Below are 20,837 nucleotides of genomic sequence, written 5' to 3'. Positions count from 1 at the left end.
AAGTTGAATCAGAATAAGGGTGTTCAGCACATTGCAAGATTCAGTCCTTAATCTGTAGTCTTGTGACATTCAGGAGTCTATTATTCTGCACAGGTATAGAGCAGTTTTAAAAAATACTTCCGTCATGCATTAGGGTTTCTGTGCATGCATTGACTCCAAGCTTAGGATATGTATAGATCCTTGTTACTGGAATGTCAAACTCAGATATCCCTAAACCTCTCTCCAAGCACTCCAGGATCTTGCTGTGTTAATTCTGAAGTTTTCTGATGAGGAAGTGAAAATAGGGTGACTTTGAAGAAAAAATTCTAGTGAAACAAAAGCCTTGTATAATGTCACACATTCCTATATTCCTGTCTGATTATAGTGGTAGTAAAGGTGTAAAGTCAGGTATCTCAGTGCTAAATCAGTAAAATGTATCCGTCGTATCTCCTCTTTACTTTTTCTGGTGTTTTTTTTCATTCTCAGTCATCTGTTGCTCCTCTTAAAGGCCTTTCAGCAAAGATTGGGAAACACTCCTATCTAAAATACTGACATTGACAAAAGCAGGCTTTATGACACAACAGAATCCTGGGTACCCAAAGGAAGAAAACAGATTTTAGAACTTTAGAAACCTGAATGCTCTTGTTAAAATACTGTTTTCAGTGTTTTAGCTGTGCTGGTCCCAGGAAATGAGAGGAACCAGGAAGGTGAGGTAATGTCTTTTATTGGACCAACTTCTGTTGGTGAAAGAGCTACATAGAGCTCTTCTTCAAGTCTGTACTTGAAACAGAGTGCTATGTAGCTTGAAAGCTTGTCTCCCTCACCTACAGAAGTTGGTCCAATAAAAGATATTACCTCACCCACCTTGTATCTTTAGCTAAGATGGCATTTTGTGTCTTCAGGCTTCCTCAGTACCCTGTGGCCTGCTACCAGAAGGCTTCAGCCAATTCTGAACGCTCCAAATTACAATTTACGTCCAAGGTTTGGTAATTGGAAGTGCTTTTGTATCTGTAGATGGCCCATCAGTATAAACTATTTCAGAGTTTATTGGTATTATGTGTTTTTTGCTTTTGTCGTTTTTAGCATATATCAAAATTAAGGTACAAATAATGGAAACTTTCAGTTTCTCCCCTAAGTTCAAATAATATATTCTACGGTATTGTTTTATAACTGAGTAGGGGGCATGGGGACATTTTAATAATACTGACGTACCATTTTATTTTAAAAAATTGTTGTTTGGGTTTTTTTTAATTTTTGTTTGGTTTTGGTTTTTTTAGGGCAACGGCCATTCTGGCATATTTACCACAGGAACTTCTAGGCACTTCATGTTATGAATATTTTCATCAAGATGATATAGGACATCTTGCAGAATGCCACAGACAAGGTAAAATGATTTATAATTCAGTGTTAAGAATGAGGGCTTTGGTTTCAGCAAGTCAAAACAGTCAAAATATATATTAGTCTTCCTGATATTTCACACAAAAATAACAACAAAGGGATAAGATTTTTTCAGGTTGGCAAACGTTAGATTTTTCTTGCATGAAAAGGGTAAATATCCTAAGATAAAGTTAAATTAGTATGGAATCTTCTAATTTGCACTTCAGGTACAGAGATTAAAAAAAAGTATTAGAAATAATGCAGTTCTCTGCACCAAAAAAAGAAAAAAGGGAAATGAAACTGGGAGGATCTGCATCAAATCTCTACTCTTCATGTATTCAGTGTGTAGGTCTGAAAAACTAGGGTTGTTCTTTACGTCTCCCTATTTTTAGTTTTACAGGCAAGAGAAAAAATTACAACTAATTGTTACAAGTTTAAAATAAAAGATGGCTCTTTTATTACCTTGAGAAGTCGCTGGTTCAGTTTCATGAACCCTTGGACCAAAGAAGTAGAATACATCGTCTCAACAAATACAGTTGTTTCGTAAGTATTTTTTTCTAGCAGATGCCCTTCAACATCAGGAGTGTAACCATGCTTCAAGTGTAAGATCATGGGAGTTGCTCCAAAAATGTGCACACATTGGCCTGGTCTACACTACGCGTTTAAACCGATTTTAGCAGCGTTAAACCGATTTAACTGCGCACCCGTCCACACTACGAGGCCCTTTATATCGATATAAAGAGCTCTTTAAATTGGTTTCTGTACTCCTCCCCAACGAGAGGAGTAGCGCTAAATCGGTATTACCATATTGGATTAGGGTTAGTGTGGCTGCAAATCGACGGTATTGGCCTCCGGGCGATATCCCACAGTGCACCACTGTGACCGCTCTGGACAGCAATCTGAACTTGGATGCAGTGGCCAGGTAAACAGGAAAAGCCCCGTGAACTTTTGAATTACATTTCCTGTTTGCCCAGCGTGGAGCTCTGATCAGCACGGGTGGCGATGCAGTCCCAAATCCAAAAAGAGCTCCAGTATGGACCATACAGGAGATACTGGATCTGATCGCTGTATGGGGAGACAAATCTGTTCTATCAGAGCTCCGTTACAGAAGACGAAATGCCAAAGCGTTTGAAAAAAATCTCCAGGCTACACAGTGCTGCATGACAAGCGTAACGGAAAGCCAAAGAATCAAATGGACGCTCATGGAGGGAGGGACGGGGTACTGAGGACTCCAGCTATCCCACAGTCCACAGCAGTCTCCGAAAACTATTTGCATTCTAGCCTGAGCTCCCAATGCCTGTAGGTTCAAACACATTGTCCAGCGTGGTTCAGGGTATAGCTTGTCAATTTACTCCCTCCCCCCACCACGTGAAAGAAAAGGGAAAGAAATTGTTTCTTGACTTTTTACAATGTCACCCTATGTCTACTGAATGCTGGTGGTAGACGCGATGCTGCAGCAGTGAAGAGCAGTATCCGCTCCTCTCCGCTCCCCGGTGGCAGACGGTACAATATGACTGCTATCAGTCGTCACCATCAGCCCGTGAGTGCTCCTGGCTGGCCTCAGGTGAGGTCGGCTGGGGGCGCCTGGGTAAAAATAGGAATGATTCCTGGTCATTCCCAGTAGATGGTACAGAACGGCTGGTAACCGTCCTCATCATAGCAACTGGGGGCTGAGCTCCATCAGCCTCCTCCCTTTCCTGTGTAAAGAAAAGATTCTGTACTGCCTGGCCTATCATAGCAGCGGGATGCTGGGCTCCTTTCCTCCGCGCCACTTAATGTCCTGCCTGGATTGTCATAGCACCAGGAGGCTGCCTCCCCCTCATTTTATCTCACTAACAAGTCACTGTTCCTTATTCCTGCATTGTTTATAACTTCATGACACAAATGGAGGGGGGGGACACTGCCACGGTAGCCCAGAAAGGTTGGGGGAGGAGGGAAGCAACAGGTGCGGTTGTTGCAGGGGCACACTCCGTGAATGGCATGTAGCTCATCATTTCTGCGGGATCTGACACGGAGCAGCTGTGCTCTCTGATACACTGCTTCTCTAGTACACTTGCCCCATATTCTAGGCAGGACTGACTCTATTTTTAGAAACCATAAAGGAGGGATTGACTCAGGGAGTCATTCCCAGTTTTGCCTTTGTGCCCCCGGCCGACCTCAGCCAGGGGCACCCATGATAGCAGCAGACAGTACAGAACGACAGGTAACCGTCATCTTACTGCCAATTTACAATGGCAGCAGACGGTACAGAACGACTGATAACCGTCTCTGCAATCATGCAAAAGCAAATGAATGCTGCTGTGTAGCGCTGCAGTAACGCCTGTGTTAGCGGCATCCAGTACACATATGGTGACAGTAAAAAAAAAAAAAAGCTGAACGGGCTCCATGGTTGCCGTGCTATGGCATCTGCCAGGGCAATCCAGGGAAAAAGGGCGCAAAATGATTGTCTGCCGTTCCTTTCCTGGAGGAAGGAATGAGTGACAACATTTACCCAGAACCACCCGCGACACTGATTTTTGCCCCATCAGGCACTGGGGTCTCAACCCAGAATTCCAAGGGGCGGGGGAGACTGGGGGAACTATGGGATAGCTACAGAATAGCTACCCACAGTGCAACGCTCCAGAAATCGATGCTAGCCTTGGACCATGGACGCACATCGCCGAATTAATGTGCTTAGTGTGGCCGCGTGCACTCGACTTTATACAATCTGTTTTATAAAACCAGTTTATGTAAAATTGGAATAATCCTGTAGTGTAGTCGTACCCTTTGTGTATCACATAAAGCATATGAGCTTAATAATGGCTAGCCTTACAACAAAAGGAATGAAATCTAGAAATTAGCTGATCTTTTATTACAGTTTGTATAAATCTAAATAAATAAATGTACAGAGTAAGACACTGGGCCCCTAATCTTTTCATTGATTATACACGGGTGCATTGCTTTACCCACGTGGAACCTCCATTTTCTTCTTTGGAGTTCTGTGATGTTGCAGGGGGGATGCCCCTGCCCAATGAATTGTCCAATCAGATTCTGGATCAGCTACACCCTCCTGTTAGGAGAAAAGCAGTTTGGGCTCAGTAATGCATGCTTGACAAGCTATAAGGTTTTTGTTTTTCCTTTGGGATTGTTTTTAGTGTATTATGCAGCTGTTGCTACTTAATGTGTCCTACAGAACTCGTATTGATTTATATAGCCCTACCGTATGTGTCATTCACTATGGTTACCTCCATGGTGATGACTAAATTTGTCTTATAAATCACAAACCTTGAAACTTCCCCCTTATAACTTGCTATGTATATTTAGCACTTATAGCTATTTTATCACGGGTTCTTCCTGTTGATTTCCTCAGCACCAATGTACTTGATGGTGGAGATGCAGCATTTCCGCAGCTTGCAGCTTCTCCTCACAGCATGGACAGTGTACTTCAGGCTGGAGAAGGTAACTGCAGTATAGTGAGACACTTGGGCTTGCTAGACAGCAATCATTAATGGACTTTCCTTGGTTACTGAATTAGCCCTATGTGCTCCAGTTTGTTTCTGTCGTCCACCCAAGATTATTAATCACTTGGAAGATGATTGGTGTACCCTGTACTTAACACACATAAGTTCCAGCAAGGGATCTGCCCCAGTGAGGTTAAATCTATTTTAGATAGAAACATACAAATAGTGACTGAGGAGCCAGAGTGAGTGCATGCACTCATAGGGCTCAGTGGTGGAAGGCTGTAAGGAAAGATTTGGAGGAGAGGAGAGGTGTTTGCTGCATGAAGACAGCTCCACATGTAGGTCACTTTTTTTTATTTTTGGAAAAGACACCTGTTCTGATCCTGAGCTGTGGCCAAGGAGCACATAGTGCAACTCAGCTTAATCCTTAGCATCCCTAATGATATCTTTAAGATCCTCCCAGTTCTGGATCTGTCCTACCACTTGTCCAGTGCCAGACACAAAAGCTGCTCTAATTTATGCTTGTTGCCTGCCAACAGTCCCAAAGGGCCGTTAGAGATCAGCCATACGTAGGAGATACCCTGGTAATTTCATTGGCACATTGCAGCAGGATTGGGAGGCTTGGTGACATAAGAGCTGCTATTGTGACTTTATGCCACATGAGGATCCCTCTGTTCTGGGGAAATCTTGTAGTAGCCAATTTAGCTGGCTTTACAACAGTTTTGTACGAAGCAGAGCAGCAGAAATCTGCCCCAAAGTACTGAAAAATGAGTCAATGCTAGGGGCACTGGCCACTAAGAAGAGAGGATTAGCCAAGAATGTATGACCTGTGAGGTGGTGCGGAAAGGAACAGGAACTGAGCTGTAGGCAGGGATGTGGCTTTATTGAAGTAGTTCTGGCTGCATTTAGTGTGTGGTGTTTGGGATCTTTGAAGATGAAAGGTGGTTATATAAGAGACTTTATTATTTTAAAATCTGTAATACAAATTTATTTTTCTTCTTAGATTAGGAAAAAAATCCTAGTAGAAAATATGCAGCAAAATATTTCAGACGGAAAAGTTGAGGTGGCATTAAATGCATGGGTGTATGAGTTCAAGTTTGGGCCAGCAGTGATTCGTGCTGTGACCTGGCACACAAGCTTGCAGCACCACTCAAGTTTGGCCCACCCACCCCTCCATCATGATGGAAGGACAGCCAGGCCAAATTTGGGTGAGTGGCATTGGGGTCTCAGTGCCGCTCAGAGTTTATACCTGCTATCAGTAGTGCGGAGAATGATTTTACCACCCTGGCTGGGCCCAGATCCCGCCATTGGCGCCACTGGCATTGTGCAGGGCCTGAGGCAGCTCACCATGCCAAGAGCCCAAAGGTAGAAGTGGGGTTGGGGTTGGCAGTGGCTCTGGAGCATAGAGAGAGGCAGGACTAGGACTGGTCCTGTGGTTGCAAGCGGGGCAAAGCCCCCCCATATAGCCGCTCTGTTCCCTGCAGCCCTCTACTGAGTTGAGATGTCATTTGTACAGCTGACTTTAAGGACCTGATTCTTCAAGGTGCTGAGCTTCCCCAGTTCCCATTGACTTCGACCCAAAGGGTTCCTGGGGAGGTTGCTAGGTCTGAGTATGAATTGTTAACACAGAAGACCATTAACAATTGCACACAATCGATACTCTACCACTTCCTTATTATTTTAGTTCATTTTATGTCCATCCTTCCTCTACTTCCTTCATTGTGCCCTAGAATAGAGCAGACTCCTCTTGGCTTCCCCATAAGTGCTATTCAAGTGGAAAGTCCGTATTAAAATAACAAACAGCAATTTTAAACTGCAAGAACATAATGTTCAGAGCCCCTGTTGCATTTTACTCCCTTGTCAGACATTTACAGTTATCCTAATGGACTTGATTTAAATGTTTAGCACAGGGGTAGGCAACCTATGGCACGGGTGCCGAAGGCAGCACACAAGCTGATTTTCAGTGGCACTCACACTGCCTGGGTCCTGGCCACCAGTCCGGGGGACTCTGCATTTTAATTTAATTTTAAATGAAGCTTCTTAAACATTTTAAAAGCCTTATTTACTTTACATACAACAATAGTTTAGTTATATATTATAGACTTATAGAAAGAGACCTTCTAAAAACATTAAAATGTATTATGGGCACGCGAAACCTTAAATTAGAGTGAATAAATGAAGATTCGGCACACCACTTCTGAAAGGTTGCCGATCCCTGGTTTAGCAGGTAATTGTGAATTATTTCCTGTTAGCGGTAGCATTCTGCTAACATGCTGACACGATACCACTGTGTTTAGTGTGTGTCACTCCTCCCTCCCCCAGCCTGAAATGTGTATAGACAGTAGATGAGCAGCTAATATTAATAAATTAAGTATTCAGCACTAACAGTTTGGGCAAGGTGCACCCAGCTGGGCTGGGCCAGCTCACTCATTCATCAAGCCATTGGTTATTATAGATGTGTCATTAGGTACATAAGTCCTGAGTCTGAGCTGCATCTCCTAAGAGGCACAGCTTAGCTGGGCCCAGAATTTACACTCATCATATTCTGTGTCCAACCCCCAGCATAAGTTAGAGCAGCCCTGGGGCCTCCTCTCCTCCCCTCCCCTTTAAAAACCTTGCATAATCTCTTTCCCTTATTATGTGTGTGATCTTACATATATTGTTCCATATTTTAGGTGGTACAAAAAGGACACATCCTACAGTTCCTGGTATTCCAGGTGGAACAAGAGCTGGGGCAGGTAAAATAGGTAGAATGATTGCTGAGGAAATCATGGAGATTCATAGGTGAGAGAAACTGGTATTCTGCTCTAACGTAATAGATAATATTTTTTTGTAAAGGGGAAAGTAAGAAATACCCTACCTTTTTGATTTCCATAAGCACCAAGTATTACTGTGCAGTTGCAGTGTAGTGGGTATTTTCCATTACAGTGAAACTTTATCTGTACTAAGGGTACTCGGACATGGTCAAGTCAGAAATTACAACATTACTGAGAAATATAATTTGCTCTTACTTTTCAGTTTGTTTCTTCTTATGGTTAGTCTTTTGGAGTAATCTGTGTGCATGATTACTGTAATAATCTGATTACTAGTCACTGTAATCACTTACTTTAATAACTTGGAAGAGGCAGAAAGAGAGCAGCTAACAGTGAAGGAGGTTAGCTCTGGAGAGAGGTCAGTGAAGAAAATAGTCTGGGGAAAAAAGTTAAGTTTCACAGACATAAACTGTATGGCCCCTGAATGCCGAAGAATGTTGACTAGGTACCAAGAAGTAAAGATTAATAGATAACTTGCAGCAGAACAAGGAGTACTAGGACCAAATGCAGACGTGATATATCAATTGACGTAAGTTACATTCAGGACTCAAATACAGGATACCGTTCGCGGGAAGGAGAGCTAGAGGGTGTTTGGGCTGAGGGGCACCCCGCAGCTGGGCTCTGGGGGAATAAGGGATGTGGGTCTGGGCCAGGGGGTACCCCATGGCTGGGCTCTGGGGAGAAGGAGTTGTGGGTGTCTGAGATTGGAGGGGCAGAGTTTTCCCCCAAGATGTGCCCAGCTGGCATGTGTGACACATCCAGACTGAGTCACCCGACAAAAGCATAACAAAGAAACAGGAACTGGGTTGTCGCAGGAGTTTCTTTAACACACTACTCCTGGGGGGAAATTTTTGTTGTCTGTATTGTTACAGACATACTTGCTGAAAGGTAATTTGAAATAAATTACCAAAATAATTGAAACTGGGATGATTATATTGTGTTGTTTTGTCAAATAAAATATTCAGAATTTTAAAATATTGTGTGCAAAACTTTTAATTTTTTGGTGCAGAATTTCCCCCAGGAGTAATACAATGCATGGAGAGAGCTAAGTGCCTAAAATTGGGATTCATGGAAGCCAGCATGCTGAGTAGGGAGCCACTTAAGCTAGCCAGTAGGAAATGATGAGGACTGGGGTATGGCATAAACCCCAAACCCAAAGGGAGTTCAGTTTCGTGAACACTAGTGGTGTCTAAATGTTGAAATTTAAGTACTTAAGGTTCAGTTAGACATCAAAACTCCTTGTGAATCTAGCCCTAAGTGATTTGACTAAGGTCACACAAGCAGTCTGTGGCAGAAGAAGTTGAACCCAGATCTCCTAGGAGGCTAGTGCCTTAACCACTGGGCCATCCTTCTCCTCCTGCTCTAAGATAATTGTATCTGTCCTTGTCAGTTCTGTTCATACAAGCAATGCCAGTATGTAGCAAAATGGATAAACATTTTTGGAACAATGGAGAATAAATTCCTGCTATGTGTCTTAGTTCATTAAAATTTCCTACTATGCTTGAATGTCAGTCCTAAATATTTCCAGTAGGTGGCCACAGGTGCCACACAAGCCATGCCATATTTCATACTGGGATAAAATGGCTTGTTAGTGAATCGTTAGTGGCAATCGATTTTAAAGTGAAATGGTATGGCGTTAGACCACTAATTAGTCCTCCGTAGAAGACAATAGTTCACTGTCTTGTACTTCAGGAATAATGTGTTATTTTACTCTCTGACATTCATTTCTGAAGTGTGAAAATTAGACTAAGACCAGTTTGAAGTGTGGTTATGTTACATGAAGGGACTCTAAAATTGGCATGGGAGGGTGGCATGTTTGTGTGTGTCTGATTCCAGCCCAAATTTGGTCAGTTGAATGTGTTTTAGAATGGCCAGACCTGTAAACTCAGCTTGGGATCTGAAAGTAAAGCTTGCTGACTCGGGATGGGGATGATGGGATGCAGAAAGGATTAAAAAAGTCTTTGCAGACACCCCCAGTTCAGGGGCCATTTTTCCATTGGTCAAGCCCAAAACATGAAGGCTGTTCTAATTTACACTACTGTCAACAGTCTTAAATAAGGGGCTGTTTTATATGGCTGGTACCCAGCTGCCATAAAGGAGGCCCCTATCATGTTCCCTGTACCCAGCTAAATTCCCTTTCACTAGCAGCTGGGATAGTGGTTATCACAGGACCTGCTACAATGAGCTCTCTGGCACATGAGGTTTCTTGCTGCATGAATCCTCCAGTGGAAAAAAAACAAGAAGATCTTGCACATCCAATAATTATTCTGCAGCTTTAGTTTAGTTCATAATCCTGATGATGCACAAGCCAGGAAAAAATCCAGATCCTTCTCCCATAGCTTTGTTGATGCTGAAGGCACAAGAGGAGTAAAAACTAGTGAAATGTTTTTATCACTTCAGTGATACACAACATGTTATATAGGAAAAATAATATTTTTACACAGTTGCTTTTGTGACCCTCCCAGCCCCCCCCCCCCACCTCCCACATTTTTTAAATTAAAAAAGCCAAATCCAAGGCTGAGCAAACACTTTAAAAGTTTCCACTACTTTTAATAGCTGTAAAACAGTATATTGAAGCATTTTGTACTATTAGTCATCTTACTAACAGAAACAAAGTACTTTGGATTGTATACACTCCACCACTCTTGTTTTCCTTTCAAGTGGAGAGAGCCCTGGTTTAGTTCCAGTGTTCTTTCACCAGCTGTTTCTGTTTTCCTCTACTGCCTTCTGTTCACAACCTTCCCACTGAAACTCTGCCATAGTAAATGAGTTTCCCACTTAAAAAAAAAAAAGTTTGGCACTTCTGATGCTAAGAGGATCCTTTTTACAAATTACCACATCGGAACTACCCCCACTCTATTTTCTCTAATTGTACAGCCAGCAAGTCTACAACTCCCTAGCATTTCCGCTAATGTGCAAAACATTCAATGCTAGTATACCAGGTTGGGGAAACCCTGAACTAAGTAAAAAGAGTGTGGCTTTGAAACATCTCTTTTGCTGCATGCTCGCTACACCATAGGGAAAAAAAAAAAAATTACCAGTATACCTATGTCATGATAGTTTATTGAAAACATAAATTAGGAAGGAAAATATAAGGAATAAGTTTGACGTATTAACATCTCAAAGCATATAGAAACTGTGTAAGTCTGCTCTTTCTTGGGTCTCCCGTACAGCAATTTTATTGTTTGGATATTGTGGGCCAGACCTTTCTTCAGTTTATATAAATATGCAAATTTACACCAGCTGAGGATCTGGCTCTGTGTACTGCTTACAAATATTTCCTACAGAGTTCTGTGCAAGAAAATGGTGTAGGGGAGAGCTGAAGTTTATAATCTGAGCAAATTTGAATATGCCAAATTCAAGTAATTGTTTCAGCTATCTACGTAGTTGAGGGTAATAGTGGCAGCAGTGTTTAATTAATGGATGGACTAGCACTACCAACCTCATACCAACAGAAAAAGAGTGATCACAGAGGATAAACCTGATGTTAAAGGCCTTGCACTTGGAGATTCACTTGACCATTAGTCTGTTGCCGGCAGTGAACATTCTAGTATCCACCAACATGATTCATTGTTCTCTAGATGAATAGTACATTAATTGCATTGCTCTTTCTAATTTTAATGACATTGGTTTGAAAGGATAAGAGGGTCATCACCTTCCAGCTGTGGTTCCAGTCCATTGAACATTACCAGCACACCACCCCCTGATACGTCTTCTCCAGGAGGCAAAAAGGTGAGAATAAAAGTTTTTAAAATTAGAATCAGTAGTAGTAACTGAATTCTTTGTCACATCTTTCATAAGTCTGACCATCTGATCCCTTGGCTGTCAGAGTCTGGGGTAGCAGAACCTAGCATACTTAAGTTTTTGAGTATTTATACATAATGAAACAGCTTCAACAGGATAGATTGAGAGAGACCAGTCCCAGAATGCCCCATATTGATTTGGGCATTTACCTGCTCTATGAGAGACTCAAGTTCAAATTTCTGTTCCAAGTTAGGCAAAGTGGAGACTTGAATCTAGGTCTCCCACATCCCAGGTGAGTGCTCTAACCACAGGGCTATAGGGTGTTGCAGGTGTGGGGCACAATCTCCTTTTGTGGCTTTGGGAATAGCATTTCCAAATTTCCTTTTTTTACACAACAAAAAGTGTTTAAAAATGCCCCAGATTAAAATGAAATGTTTTGTTTAACCCGGTGCCTGCTTTTGTTTGTTTCATGAGAAAACCAAAGCATTTTAGTTTAGGATTGATCAGAAATGAAGAAGGTTGGTTGGCTGGTTGGTTTGTTCAATGACCCCTACATTGCTATGATACATATCAGCTTGAGCCCTAAAATTGGAAGTCCTATAGGGCTGTCAATTAACTGCAGTTAACGCATGCAGTTAACTCAAAACAAATTAACACATTTTTTTTTTTAACAAGAGTTAATCGCAAACCTCTGAAGATAGGACTCGGCAGCAGCCGAGCAGGGAGGGAGGGAGGGAGGCACCAGCTGCGGCAGCAAGCAGGAGGTGGCCAAGAACAAGAGACTGCAGGTGATTTGGGATACTTGGTCAAACACCTTCCAGTGGGGAGAGAGAAGCCCGGCCCCCTGCCGGCTGCCCCATCCCCTCCCTGTTGGACAGGGCCTGCCTTAGGGATGGGCAGGAGGAGCCAGCGGCCAGGGCACCATGCTCAGGGGGGCGCCACTGCATGCCTCCAAGGCACAAGTGCCTCTCCTCCAGCTGCCCTGCACCACTGCTGCTCCTGCCTCCCCACCCCCACCATGGAGCTGCCCCAGCCAAGCTGCTCTGGACTGGGAGACTGCCTCTTGTCTGTTGCGCAGGTCTTCCCCAGCCCATGTACTCGATGGCTGCTGAGCTGGGGTCAGGGAAGAGGGGAGAGCCTATCTGCTGCTGACAGCAGATGCTGCTGGCTGAAAAAGTGGTCAGGTTCCTGATTGCTTTGCTTAAAGAGGCAGCACTCTCCCAACACACATACGCAAATATTTGTAATTAAAAAAAAATAATGTGAGCCCTGTACATTTTGTATTCTGGGCTGTAGTTGAAATCAATATATTTGAAAATGTAGAAAACATCCAAAACTATTTAAATAAATGGTATTCTGTTATTGTTTAACAGTGTGATTAAAACTGTGATTAATCAGGACTATTTTTTTAAATTTCGGGATCAATTGCGATTAATTTTTTATATCATTTGACAGCCCTAGTCTAGAACAGTGTGACCTATATTGGGACTGGAGTAGAGCGGGGACAGATTTGGAGAGATAAAACAGGCCCTCCAAGAAAGTTCAGTACATACAGATAAAGGCTGCTGAGCAGCACCTCTTATAGAAAGCACATTGCATCTGCCCTCCAAGAGCTGCATGAGCATTCATTTCTTCCTCTAGTTCAGGGGTCACAAATACATGAGCCGCATGCAGCCCGCAGAGTTATTTGCCGCATCCCCGCTCCTCTGCCTACCTCCAAGTGCTGCTGTTTGGCAGCGCTTAGCGCTTTCCAGGGGGGACGGGGTGGAGACGAACGGGGCAGGGGCGGGGATTTGGGGAAGGGGTTGGAATAGGGGCAGGCAGGGGGCAGAGTTGGGGTAGGAACTTTGGGGAAAGAGTTGGAATGGGGGCAGGGGCAGGACCTCATGGAAGGAGTGGAGTGGGGGCGGGGGCAGTGAGAGGTGGGATTTGTACCTTTATATGAAAAGGTATCAGTGATGCGACCCTCAGGCCAATGCACTAGTCCTCATGTGGCCCTTGTGGTGATGTGAGTTTGAGACCCCTGTTCTAGCTCCTATTCTCATGCATACGGACGGAGAAGTCCTTCTAGAGTGGCTGTTTCAGAGCTGCAGCAAGAGAGGATTAGACTAAATTTGGGGTAATCTGTCACATGGGGACCTAAAGTTACATGTTTACCAATAATGGAGAAGCTGTAGTACCTGCTTTGTAGTGTGTCTCAAACTTTTATTTCCGATTTTAAATGGAATGTTTTAATGTATTTCTCCCTTCATTGGTTCTTTATTTGAACTATAAATGCATTTACAATACCTTAAGCTTCAGACTGGTGTTTGCTTAACCTCATTTATGGGCTAGATTTTTCAATGGGCTCTGTGCACCTCTGCCTTTGAAAATCTCTGGAGAGATGCTCTAAAACCCTTTGTATGCAAGAATTCTATGGCTATGCAATCCCTTGTTACAGAACTGTGCTCCAGCATCTAAACTTTTCATTTTATAAAATTATTTCATAAGAACATAAGAATGGCCGCACTGGGTCAGACCAATGGTTCATCTAGGCCAGTATCCTGTCTTCTGACAGTGGCCCATGCCACATGCTTCAGAGGGAATAAATGAAACGGCAATTTATCGAGTGATCTATCCTGTTTTCTAGTTCCAGCTTCTGGTGGTCAAAGGTTTAGGGACACCCACAGCATAGGGCTGGGTCCCTGACCATCTTGGCTAATAGCCGTTGATGGACCTATCCTCCATGAACTTATCTAATTATATTTTGAAACCAGTAGTTTTGGCCTTCTCAACATCCCCTAACAAGAAGTTACACAGGTTAACTGTGTGCTGTGTGAAGAAGTACTTCCTAATATTTGTGTTAAACCTGCTGCCTATTAATTTCATTGAGTGATCTCTGGTTCTTGTGTTATGCAAAGGGGTAAATAACATTGTGCAGGGGTGTGAAATGTAGTTAAGCTGACATAACCCCCAATGTAGGCAACATTAGGTTAATGGAAGAATTCTTCCGTCAACCTAGCTACTGTCTCTTGGGGAGGTGGATTAACTATACTGACAGGAGATCCCCTCCTGTCTACACTGAAAAAGTACAACTGCAGTGCTTCAAGTGTAGACAAGCCTTAAATTCTGCAGAAAGTCTAAAACAATATCCCACAAAGGTGTGAACTTCCAGTTAATCTGAACAGGGCGTTAACTCAAATCTAAGGGTATGTCTACACTACGGGATTATTCCGATTTTACAGAAACCGGTATTTGGAAACAAATTGTATAAAGTCGAGTGCACGTGGCCACACTAAGCACATTAATTCGGCAGTGTGCGTCCATGTACCAAGGCTAGCGTCGATTTCCAGAGCGTTGCACTGTGAGATAGCTACCCATAGTTCCTGCAGTCTCCCCTGCCCATTGGAATTCTGGGTTGAGATCACAAATATGATGGGACAAAAACAGTGTCACAGGTGATTCTGGGTAAATGTCATTAGTCAATCCTCCCTCCATGAAAGCAACGGCAGGCAATCATTTTGCACCCTTTTCCCTAGATTGCCCTGGCAGACACCATAGCATGGCAACCATGAAGCTCGTTTAGCCTTTTTTCACTGTCACCGTATGTCTACTGGATGTTGCTAACAGATGCGGTACTGCAGTGCTACACAGCAGCATTCACTTGCCTTTGCAAGTTAGCAGAGACGGTTACTAGTCCTATTGTACCGTCTGCTGCTTTGCAAATTGGCGATGACGGTTACCAGTCCTATTGTACCGTCTGCTGCTGTCATGGGTGCTCCTGGCTGGCCTCGCTGAGGTCGGCCAGGGGCGCAAGGACCAAAATGGGAATGACTCCCCAGGTCATTGCCTTCTTTACGTCTTGTCTAAAGGTAGAGTCAGTCCTGCCTAGAATATCGGGCAAGCCTACTAAAGAACCAGAGAGGACAGCCGATCGGGTCAGAGCCCCAGACATCCCACAGAAATGATGAGCTGCATGCCATTCTACGGGGTGCCCCTGCAACAACCTCACCTGTTGCTTCCCTCCTCCCACACCCCTCCTGGGCTACCGTGACAGTTATCTCCCCATTTGTATGAAGTAATATAGAATGCATGTATAAGAAACACTGACTTTATTGAGATAAAATGGGTGGGGAGGAGGCAGCCTCCAGCTGCTATGATATTCCAGGTAGGACTGAATCTCCAGGAGAAAAAGCTTAAAGAAGGGAATGACCAGGAGTCATTCCCATTTTTGCCCAGGCACCTCCGGCCAACCTCACCGAGGCCAGCCAGGAGCACTCATGGGATGATGAGGATGGTTTTCAAGCCTATTGCACTGTATGCCATCAGGAAAGGAAGGGGAGGAGATGCTGCTGTTCAGCACTGAAGCACCCAGTAGACATACAGTGACATTGAAAAAAGACAAGAAGTGATTTTTTCCCCTTTTCTTTCACGGGAGGGGGAAGAGAAGGAGATTGATGACATATACCCTGAACCACCTGCGACAATGTTTTTGACCCTTCAGGCACTGGGAGCTCAGCCAAGAATGCAAATAGTTTTTGGAGACTGTGGGATAGCTGGAGTCCTCAGTCCCCCCCACCCTCCCTCCATGAGCGTCCATTTGATTCTTTGGCTTCCGTTACGCTTGTCACGCAGCACTGTGTTGAGTCCTTGCTGTACCCTCTGTCTATCATAGCCTTGGAGATTTTTCAAATGTTTTGGCATTTCGTCTATTGAAATGAAGTTCTGATAGAACAGATTCATCTTCCCATACAGAGATCAGATTCAGTATCTCCCGGACGGTCCATGCCGGAGCTCTTTTTTGATTTTGGGATTACATGGGCACCCGTGCTGGGCAAACGGGAAATTAAATTCAAAAGTTCGCAAGGCTTTTCCTGCCTACCTGGCCAGTGCAGATTGCTGTCCAGAGCGGTCACAATGGTGCACTATGGGATAGCACCCGGAGGTCAATACTGTCGAATTGCCGCCACACTAACCCTAATCTGAAATGGCAATACCAATTTCAGCGCTACTGCCCTTGTCGGGGAGGAGTACAGATATCGATATTAAGAGCCCTTTATATCGATATTAAGGGCTTCATTGTGTGGATGGGTGTAGGTTAATGCGGTTTAACGCTGCTAAATTTGATATAAACTTGTAGTGTAGAGCAGGCCTAAGAGTGTCAACACCATTTATCATTTTAGATGATACATCCAACACAGGTGCTTATTGCACCATCCAAAATGCTTAACATACCTGCTCGGGTGACAAAACCCCAACAGGTCCAGATCCAATTTTCCCCACAGACTGTTCTGGTGCAATTATACATTGTCAGTACAAAAACGTGACATACTGAAAACTACAAATAGTGTGAAGTTAATTTAATATCAACAATGAAACTACTGTGCTGATATTTTCATAATTAATGAAAAACCTCCATATTGGAATGAAACTGCTGCAGAATTTAAGCTCATTTTGCTGCTGATTACCTGGGGCCTTCTCTGTAGCAAGGAGCTGTGGAAAATACTGTTGGTGAAACCACTTGACATTTAATCAGAGATTATAGAGCTGCAAGCCACTATTAGCTTCCATCTCCCAGAGCAGCTAGTGGGGAAAAAGTAAGGAAGTAGGCCATTATCCAGAACAGCTGTAGCTGCAGGAAGGAAAGCAATTATTAATTATTTGTATTTCTGTAGCACATAGGAGCCCCCGTCATTGATCAGGGCACCATTGTGTTAGGTGCCACACAAATACAGAGCAAAAAGATGGTCCCTGCCCCAAGGAGTTTACAATCTAAGACCGATACGTGTGTGCGGTGTTCCCTTATTCTGTTAACCCTTCAAATGATGTCTTTTAATCCTTTTGGGAAGAGGAGAGGAACTCAAGATATTCTGTTCCCAGGGCCCCAAGAATTTTTAATTCAGTCCTGCCTGGTAATGCAGTGTATTCCATCAAGAGCTATATGCTATGTCCCAAGACTGATTCTGCCTCTTTACCACTGGATTTACATATTTATCAAATTACTCTATAATTTGATATCCAGATTCTTCCATGTGCATTGGTGTGTTAGTGTACTAGAATAAATCTGGATTCTGAGATCTACACAAGAATATTGATGTTTTCCCATTATGCCTTTGTCATAAGCATTAGGTACTTAACAAAAAAGCCTATATCAACAAGAGTCGATGTGAAAATGGTAATTAAAAACCAGTATGGTAAAAAACCTTATGCTAACTATCTCCAGAAATCAAAGCACTTCCATAGGAAGCATGCTGAATACTAAATATTCTAGTACCCTTCTACATATTCTTTTAACAAAGTGCCTTTATTGAATGAACTAAACAATGTACGCTGCATGCAAGACTGCAAATGTTGTATCTGTTCAAGGGAATGACCCAGAAGATAGCAAGACATTGCCCTGATTACATATTTTTGCTGGAGGTAAGCAAAAGACACACACTAAGCAATAGTGGATATCACCTTCACATTGGGTTTGGCTCAGCTCATTAAATAAATAGTTTTCTTATCTATTCATTTGCTTTCTCATGTAGAAACTCTTATGTACAGTGACTCTGTCTGAAGCTTACAGCAGAACAAGCTACTAACGAGACCTCCAGATTATTATACAACTGGTCACCTTAAACATTGTCTCAATGTGATAAAACGTACACCCTGACCAACAAATATTCAAATATGGATGCTGACAGTGGGGCTACTAAAGAAGTGGTCTGACTTTCAGAGATGCCGAACACCTGCATTTCCTATTTACTTCATTGAGAGCTGCAGGTGGTAGGTAAACTTTTAAAATTAGGTCAGCTATTTAAATTTGGACATTCAGTTTTGAAATTAAGGATAGTGTTTTCTTCCCTTTCTGAAAATGGACATAAGGTCTTTCTTGCTGAAGAATTGTCAACTTTCAAAGAAAATTGTCTTGTGCAACCTACTGGGGAACGCTTAGTGGGCCACTTCTCACATCCCCAAATGCATTTTTATCAAAGGAGATATTATTTCAAATAAGTTTCCTAAAATATAGTAGCTTCCTCTTAATAGCAATGCTGTTAACAACTACTGCTTATTAGTAGCATTTTGCCACTTGCTGGGGCTTTCCATGGGGAGCAGGGGTGCTGGGGAGCTGCACAGTACCTCTCCCAGCTGTGCTGTACCCCAGCACAAGAAGGGCTGCAGCTAGAAAAGGACATGTGGGACATGCTGAACCTGACTGAGAAGTTTACATGTAGCCTTGATGCTTTTGGAAGTACTATTTAGCTATATTCTTTCATTAGGATACATGTATATCCTTTAACAGTGGTTACCTAAAGTAAAAGGAGCGAAAGCAGCTGACTGCTTTTTCTTTATGAAAAAGATTTAAATTCTATAATCATATGCCAAGGCACTAAAACAACTCAAAGTGCTTCAGTGGTGGGATAGTATCACCTCAGGCAGCATGTAACAATTACAAGCCATCATCACCCGGAACCTAGGTGTTCATCTAGATTTTGCATCCCTACAAATACATTTGACTATGGATGATCTATCCATTTAGGCTGTAAAGTTGAGTGGCCATGACAACCTCAGGCTTCTAGTAAACAAGTCTGATTTATTTTTTGCTAAGTTTGTGGTAACTGTAGGAGTCATGAAAATGAGATTTGAGTCACATAACTTAATGGACATAAGCCTTGCTGTGCCTGTCCTGTACTCTCGAACATTGAAAGCCAATCATGCTGATCTGCATGGTGGTATTATAAGAAGGTTGGGTAGAGACTAGAGCTTAAGTATGACCTTGGTCAGGAGGTGAATTTTCGTCTCCTTAGCTAAATAGCTAGTGTAGTAACCCAGACATGTCAGTGTGAAAATATCCTTGCCAAGAATCAATACAGATGTAGTGCCCTACATTTAATTTTAATAATTACTAGTTTAATTTCTTCTCCCTGTACCCACAATGGCAGCAGTGTACTAACTACAGCAGTTCACACATCTAAGACAGTGTACAAAAGGAAATTATAACTGTAAAACAACAATTGTGCTGTTAAATCAGTAGGCACAGAAGTTTGCAAGCCAGGCATTCAAAGTAGTGCAAAATAGTAAACTATAGTATACCTGATTTCATATTACTTTTCAAAAGGTTGGCAATGCAGTCTCTTTAATATAAATCACAGTGACTCAGAACACAAAAAATTGATACTTCAAATTCTGAATGTGTAGCAAGTGTTTGGAGTTTCATGGGTCTAGATGACAGAACAGAAGTTATTTGCTCCATTTTCAATAAATGCTTATGAAAGAGAATAAAGACAAATCAGTGAGTGACAGCAGCCATATACTTCACTCTCTTTGTTTAAAGAAGTTAGTATTATAAATATCCCTGCAGTGGCATCAGAAGCATAGAAATCTCATCAGACTAAGACTATTGTGACAAAGTTCCTCCTCTACCTTGGTGGGTCCTGTGCTTATTGGCAGATTTTGCTCACCTCAGTGATCTTCCCCATATTCAGTGACAGTCTGGGTCAACTTCTCCTGTGTCTGATCAGGAGTTGGGAGGTTTGGGGGGAACCCAGGCCCACCCTCTACTCCAGGTTCCAGCCCAGGGCCCTGTGGATTGCAGCTGTCTATAGTGCCTACTGTACCAGCTGCATGACAGCTACAACTCACTGGGCTACTTCCCCAAGGCCTCCTCCAAACACCTTCTTTATCCTCACCACAGGACCTTCCTCCTGGTGTCTGATAACACTTGTACTCCTTAGTCCTCCAGCAGCTCTTGCTCTCATCTCCTCACACGCACTTCCTCCCCTTTGGCCTGACTGGAGTGAGCCCTTTTATAGCATCGGAGGGGCCTTAATTAGAGTCCGGTGCTTAACAGCCTCACCTGACTCTTAGCAGGTTAACAGTAGTCAGGTGTTCTCATTAATTAGCCTGTCTGCCTTAATTGGGTTCTAGCAGGTTCCTGATTACTCTAGTGCAGCCCCTGCTCTGGTCACTCAGGGAACAGAAAACTACTCATCCAGTGATCTATTGGGTGTCTGGGAAGTGGGCGGGCGAAGCCCACCCACTGCTAAAGGATCCCCCCCCCAGCCTAAGGGGAGGACCCACAGGACCACAGAACCCACTGAGTTTGGGGGACAACTATTAAAAGAACAGGGACAGGAGTGAGGTCAAAGGGTCATAAGAAGGGAACCTGACGGGGACACCGAGCAGAGAACCCCGGACAACGCCCACTGCTCCTCGAAGGCGTCAAGGGAGCCAGTGGATGCCGCCCAGAGGAACTCCGCCCGGATGCGTGAACGGACCATGGATCGGAAACAAGCCTCACAGTCACCGGGGTCTCCATCGGCCAACCTCCGCTCCCTGGTCGCGTGGATGGCCTTTTTAGCCAGGGCAAGGAGGAGATTGACCAGGAGGTCCCGGGACTTCGTGGGGCCACGGATAGGGAGTGCGTAGAGAAGGAGGTGAGGGGAAAAGTGCAGCCAGAAACGTAAGAGGATGTTAAGGAGGAGCCAGTGTAGGGGCTGCAACCTGGCGCACTCTAAGTAAG

At 43.5% G+C, this 20,837-nt stretch overlaps 1 protein-coding gene across 6 annotated transcripts in view; it reads left to right on the top strand.

Moving 5' to 3' along the window:
• ARNTL (aryl hydrocarbon receptor nuclear translocator like) overlaps positions 1 to 20,837 on the top strand; it is a 95,059-nt gene that overhangs the window by 70,184 nt on the left and 4,038 nt on the right. For all 6 annotated transcript variants that reach the window (XM_030560326.1, XM_030560331.1, XM_030560329.1 and 3 more), the window contains 5 exons: positions 1,257 to 1,363; positions 1,749 to 1,899; positions 4,706 to 4,794; positions 7,472 to 7,580; positions 11,248 to 11,341. In XM_030560326.1, the coding sequence (XP_030416186.1) occupies positions 1,257 to 1,363; positions 1,749 to 1,899; positions 4,706 to 4,794; positions 7,472 to 7,580; positions 11,248 to 11,341 (550 nt within the window). The remainder of the gene's footprint in view (positions 1 to 1,256; positions 1,364 to 1,748; positions 1,900 to 4,705; positions 4,795 to 7,471; positions 7,581 to 11,247; positions 11,342 to 20,837) is intronic.

The sequence above is a fragment of the Gopherus evgoodei genome, chromosome 4 (assembly GCF_007399415.2).
Source record: "Gopherus evgoodei ecotype Sinaloan lineage chromosome 4, rGopEvg1_v1.p, whole genome shotgun sequence".
NCBI lineage: Eukaryota > Metazoa > Chordata > Testudines > Testudinidae > Gopherus > Gopherus evgoodei.
The sequence above is the reverse complement of the archived record's forward strand: the minus strand, read 5'-3'. Positions and strand labels throughout refer to the sequence as shown.